Below are 6,377 nucleotides of genomic sequence, written 5' to 3' on the forward strand. Positions count from 1 at the left end.
TAGGTAACAAAGAGAGACAGAGTGTCATCCAATGACTCCCAATTCATACCAGGCCAGGCCAGGGCAGGGGACCATTCTTGTAGAACCATCTACAGAGCCCTCAACCTAGGAACATCTGGTGCTGCACCATTCAGGCCCCACGGCCCATGCCGAGTCCATCTGATTGAAAGAGATATATAAACACAGAAAGGACTTCATAGCATTCAATACAAGATATCTCATATCTAACTCAGACAAATTTGCTGACTTTCTCACATCAACGACCTTGTTTGCTCATACTAGATCTTTTTCAGTACTATCTTCTTCTTCTTCTTCTTTCTTTCTTTCTCTCTCTCTTTTTTTTTTTTTTTATTTTTTCTCTCACTAGCTTTACCTAATTTATTTGGGGGGGTTTAACTAGGGTTGTGTGACTTGTGTCTAGTTTCATGATCTGATTATTAACTGAATTCTTCAGATTTCCAATCCAAGGGTTTCCCACCATGGATGCCCTCCAGCAACTAACATTACAAATCAGTCACCCTCCATTACTGGCATGACATGTGGGTCGACTCCCATTATTGTCATGGTGGTCCTCCGGTTCTTCGTTCTTCCTCCCTAACTTAAACATGGGTGCTCCCAACTGGAAATTCTGAACTGTTGTTCACAATTGCTTTTGCCAAACACATCTCTAAAATGTCGCACAAGAAGGAAACAATTTGTTTCAATACTATAGATGGAACTTGAGCTTGGCCAATACATATGTGTACAAATGCAGAGTATCTCAACTATTACTCAAAAAAAAAAAAAAAAAAAAAAAAAAAAGAGAATCTAGATATTTGGGGATTACAGAGACTGTTGCTAAGAAATTAAGGAAGAAGATTACACATTTAGAGGAAAGGATTCTATGGAGGGAAAGTTATAGCTTTGAACAGTTGAAGAGAAACAATGAAGAGAACAACTATTTTTATAAGAATCAGAGATGGTTGCTTGGCCCATCCTAATTCCATCTCATTTCTCACTTTATCCAACTGCCGAAACCACCCTGTATCTTGGCTAATACCTGCCTGAATCAGCTTCCCGAATTGTTAAAAGAACAAACATCTCTGCAAAAAAAATAAAGGCAAATGTGGGTACTGGGAAGATCATCCGACTGTGTATGGCTACAGGCATAGCCGGATTTTCTGTCCCTCCCGTTCTTCCCCAATTGATATTGCCGAGTGCGTATCTCTTTCTGCTATACATCTTTTATATGGTACAAACCCCTTTGTGCACTTGCTGGGGCTGGCTTTTGGCTCAGAGAAGGCTGATGTTTCACTCGGTTTCAACCGGAAAAACATGCCAAGCTCTCTTTCTCTACTTAGGGAATCGACAACATCCCAATTCCTGTCCCCTAAGGCAACATCATCCACCGATTCTGTGATTGAACCAGTCCAAGATCCTTCTTTGTGAATATCCTTGTCATCTGAATCTCCTTCCAGACAAAAATCTGGAGGAGTATGAGTTGAGTTTGGATTCTGAGGATGAAGAAAAGGATATAGTAAATCTCCATATGATGCCCACCAAGGCAGTGCAGCAGCAGAAGCGGCTTCTAGTGGGTGCTGGCTTTCTTTCTGCAATTGCATATGGTGAAACACTGGCGGAGTTCCACAGGCCCAAGGAGTCCAAGGGTTCTTGTTTGTCTCCAAGGAAAGTTGTGTCTGCACAGGCTTTTCCTCATCGCTGTCAAGGTTCTCCTGACAGTTTTCAGAGGGCAGTGACTTGCGAGTTTCAACCTTCGACGAACATGGGTTGTGGGAATCATTAACTAACATTGTTATTCCAAACAACTTAAGACTAATTGTGGGTGCTGAGGTTGAATCTTCTTTGGTACATGTACTTTCTTTGGATTCCAAGTTAACTTTCTTCAGGTTCTGAAGGGGGAAAGAAACACAGTGGAAACCCAATCAGTAACCAGATTTAAAGATTGTTGGAAGGATACATAGCTAAAGAACAATGGCTTAGATAGTACCATGGAAGATTGGTCCTGTAAAATTGGAGCAGCAGTAACCAGGACTGACGGAGAAGATCCATTTTCAGCTTCTGCCAATGAAGTTGATGGCAGGTGTCTATTCCCTTGTTTGGTAAGTAACAAATTGATAGTATCAGCACCGGTAGCAGATGAAACTGGTGAACGACTACCACCTGGTGAACTTGAAGCTGATGATGACCCTGCTGTATCTGACCCAACTGCAGAAAAAACTGATGTTGGAGATTGGTTTGCTTGCTCTGAAACGGATAAATTTGGGGATGGAGACCTTTCTTGTTGCTCTGGAACTGACTTCCCCTTCCTGACTGGAACAACTCGTTTACGGGGATAAGGGTGCATTGGTTTCCGCTTAGGACGGGGAGGAGGAATCTCAATTGGCTTCACAGCGGTTGGTGCATTGCTGCCATTTGACTCCCGGACCACCTGAACCAAGAAGAGGCAGAAAAAAATGAGCACGACGCATCAACTTCTAAAGCAAAAGACCCTCAGAAGAACGTTTACACGCCTTTCTGTTATGAATTAACAAACTTACTTTAATCATCTAATGTACATATTATGGTAGAAAATAGGTACTGAGATTAGAACCTTAGAGAAAAACTTCTGAGCATGGCTTCGAATCTGAACAGCAGTCTTTGTGCCTATATGTTCTGCATAAAAACAGAGACTTTCAAGATATGGACTAAAAAGAAGAGAAGTGGAAAATTGTTTCTGAAATTTAGAACTTCACTCAAGCTAACCTTCTATCCGACGCCAAGCACGGCCATAAAGCTTTAAGGCTTCCAGGAACTTCTTATGTTCCTCCTCTGTCCATCTTTCTCGTTGTTTTGTGATTGTGTAAGGTTTTCTCGCCTATTAACAGGACAAAGGACAATAAGCATCCAGAAAAGAGTAGAGCAAAAGATGTTTCAGTTGGGTTAGTCTTTCAATTGAAGCTGGAATTCAAAGTCGCAGATAGAATTGAACCTTGGGTGCATATTCATCTCCAGAGGGATACATCTCCTTCAGTTGGACTCCAGTTACCGATTGTGTGACGACATCCAAACAAACAGGATCGTCACGGATGTTACCAGCATGTGTACATGTGCCTCCGCTACTATCCTAAATCCAGAGCAAGAACAATAGTGAAATTAGAAAAGCCTGGTCACCATGAATCACAAAGTATTCTACTTTACTTAACGCGGAGAGCCAGAAACTACAAAAACAACCAAGCAGAATTCAAACACAGCTCCAGCGAAGGCACTTAAATTGGTAATACAAATTCAGAGATGAATATCTTCAGTCAATGCTTTCTCCCAATTAATTTTTTTTTTCCTCTGATAGGTCAACTTACTATTCTTATCAAAATCAGCATACAAAACAACCAATTGCAATAAAAATTCGATAATTATGATTAAGCCCAATTACGCAACCACCTCAAAACATGAATTGATGCAACCTTAGAAAGTAGAAATTGTTCACGAATCAGAAGTAGCGCTTGAAAATTAATCATTTAATTGACAGAAAAGGATTTCTTGACATCATAAGTACATAAATTCACGGAAAGACCCCAAATTTTCATTAAAATAGTGCAGGGGAAAAGTGTAGTATGATCGTATACCTGAACGGCCATAGTTAAAGAACTCTTTAGCTACTTCAGCACTCAGAAATCTCCCCTGCGTTCCACAGAAGCAGATCTAGTGTTTGAAATTCGCCTCCCTTCAGACTGAATTGGGATATTTCCGTCCCTACAATCCCAGTTCCTCTTCAACCTGAGGAAATGGAATCAAACTTATCCACCTACAGAAACAGATTCACCGAAGATCTACAAGAGGATACTGTTTTCCATTCTCCCATTCATCTTCACAAGGAACTCAGAGCCGAAGATCATCCCTCCCTTCGTAAATGCACAGAATGAATCTTGATCGGCGCAAAGCACAAAACAAATACACAATCAACTACTTCACTCTTCCAAATCCAACTTCTTCACTGCAAAACATCGCAGAAACCCTAGAAATAAATGATCCGTCAACAACCAAGATCAATCCAGAGGCCTTTCGTTCCACTCGAGGAATCAATCTAACCACAACCAAATTACCACACCCTTGTTGAACCGGGAAAAAATCCATAAAACAATCTTCTCGCTTCAGCAGAGAAAATAAGAGCAGCCGCAAAGGGCAAAAAAAAAAAAAAAAATTGAAAAAGGCGAACTTCCAATTACGGTTACAAGATACACCAACAGTTACAACGAAACAGAGCTCTCAAGATGAATGAAAAAAAAAAAAAAGGGATCAAAAAACAAAACAAAGATGAAATTTAGTTCGACACAGAGGCACTAGGAGAAGCAAATGGATTGTCCTGCAATGAACGGTGAAACCTCCGTCTCTGCAAATGTCGCCTGAAAACGAGAATAAAAGCCTTCGATTCGGCGGATAACAGAGACAGAGGTGAGAGAGAAAGAAGAAGAAAAGTATACGAAGGCGAAGATACCAAAAAACGAGAGAGAGAGAGAGAGAGAGAGAGAGAGAGAGAGAAAGAGAAAGAGTAAGAGTCAGATACGAAGAACAAAGAAGCTCTTATGAAAATCTCGGGCTTTTGAGTAGAAAGAAGAAAGCAGAAGTTGCCACATCAGATCGCTTATTTTATTATTTCTTTTAAGAATTAATGGAAAATTCGAGAAAGCTAGGAATCTTGTGGCTCACGTCGCACGACTCCACCGACACGTGGCGTCGCCTTATCTTGTCTCCCTTACTTTTTCTTTTAATAATTTTTGGATAAGGAAAAGGTTTTATGGACTTGTTCATGATTCTCCTTAATTGGGCCATGTAGATCTTTAAAGTGATCATTAGATACCTGAGGAGTGGTCTTGATTGATTATTTGTCAAACAAACCATGATTTTGAATCTCTTTGTGGTCTTATTTTTTTAAAAAAGTTTTATTTTTACTACATGGTCGATTTAAATTGAGCTAAACTTGATTGGGGAGCATGGACTCTTGGATAGAAAATCGTCTATAGTTACTGTATTGGTGCAGTGAATATCAGGTGGTAGATTCTTGGGATGTGTACTGAGATGCTCTCAGTTGGTTGATACTCATTGCACCTCCTTGTTTAGTACAAACAATTTGAACCCCTTAGGTTTACATTTTTTTTTTTTTTACTAATTTTAGGCTCAAGATACTTGCCATGTGGTACTAATGAGTGGGCTATTTGATAAATCTTGTCTGGTTGTGTGGCCTCCATACCTAAACACAAATTATGTGCGATTATTCTCAATATTTTCATTTATGTCGATGTCTTTACATATACTCTCATTGGTTCCACTCTGGTGCAAAAACTATGCAATAAGAAATTGAGTTATTGTCAAGTTTCCAAGGCTATTGATGTCATACCCATGGTTTTTAGAGGACAATATATACCCATTAGTGGGTTGCTTAGATGGTTATGATAAGTTGAAAATTATATGATAGGTGCACGATTCCCATATATTTACAATTTAAGTGAAGACTATGATGATAGATTACTGTGCTGATCTCTCTAAAGATTAGTCAAATACGTATAAATTGGGTTCGTATCAAAATAGATTCATAGTAGATTTGTCCGTGAAAATATTTCAACATATTAAATTTTGTGAAGAGAAAAAAAAAAAGCTTAAAAAAATATCTCTAGCCCCTAAATTGCTAATCTCAAAAAGGTAATGCGAAACAGGTGTAGATTAAAAGCGAGAAGAACGGGAAAGAGCGAGCAGGTGGACTTTCTATTGCACTTTTCGCCACGTCAGCAGCACTTGCCGACGCGATTAAGGAAGCGCCACGCGTATTTTAGCAACAAAGGAAGAAGAATGAGGGATATGGTTTGCTTCTGGACCACTCGTCTGGTCAGAAAAATGTAAAAAATAAGAGAGGAATTTAATATTCTCGGAAGTTCGAGGGCCACATGTTTCTACTTTCTTAGATTTTCTATGGGTTACCCTTTTCGCTTTCTACCTATACCTTTTTTGGACTCGCCACGTGTCAGTATTATTGAAAAGGTTATATGAAAAACGTTGGTAGAGCTTTTTAATTACTCTAATATTCAATAATAAGCTTACTAAAAATATTTAATAATAATAATAATAATAAATTATTGTAAAACGTTTGTAGTAATAACTAACTCTAATAGTTAATAAAATGAAGGGAACAAGAATCTAACTCACTTGTGTTCCTTATAATTAGGCACATGAGGAAGTGGATTTACAGTAGAAATATAAACAGATAATCAAAAATCTAAATTCAATTTATATCTTTATCTATATTTGATTATATGGTATACTTAACTGAAGTTGAATTATCTATAAAATAATTATTTGGTCCAATTAGATATTCAATTAATAATTTGAAAGTTTTTGAAATTTAGACA

At 38.6% G+C, this 6,377-nt stretch overlaps 1 protein-coding gene across 1 annotated transcript; it reads right to left on the bottom strand.

The window, feature by feature from the left end:
* Positions 1-925: 925 nt before the first annotated feature.
* LOC122079838 (protein REVEILLE 1-like) lies at positions 926-4,542 on the bottom strand. Its single transcript, XM_042646587.1, has 6 exons — positions 3,603-4,542; positions 2,969-3,103; positions 2,743-2,854; positions 2,591-2,652; positions 1,988-2,428; positions 926-1,889 (listed from the first exon to the last, which is right to left on the bottom strand). Exons 1-6 carry the CDS (start codon positions 3,612-3,614, stop codon positions 1,140-1,142), a joined length of 1,512 nt encoding a protein of 503 aa, XP_042502521.1. The 5' UTR covers positions 3,615-4,542; the 3' UTR covers positions 926-1,139.
* Between the last annotated feature and the right edge of the window lie 1,835 nt (positions 4,543-6,377).

The sequence above is a fragment of the Macadamia integrifolia genome, chromosome 5, assembly GCF_013358625.1.
Source record: "Macadamia integrifolia cultivar HAES 741 chromosome 5, SCU_Mint_v3, whole genome shotgun sequence".
Lineage (NCBI taxonomy): Eukaryota > Viridiplantae > Streptophyta > Magnoliopsida > Proteales > Proteaceae > Macadamia > Macadamia integrifolia.

Excerpts from the sequence above, each read along its gene's own strand:
- LOC122079838 (XM_042646587.1), bottom strand. Across the intron at positions 2,855-2,968 it reads GAGATGAATATGCACCCAAG|GCGAGAAAACCTTACACAAT; the intron begins GTTCAATTCTAT and ends TCCTGTTAATAG. Across the intron at positions 2,653-2,742 it reads TGCTTGGCGTCGGATAGAAG|AACATATAGGCACAAAGACT; the intron begins GTTAGCTTGAGT and ends GTTTTTATGCAG.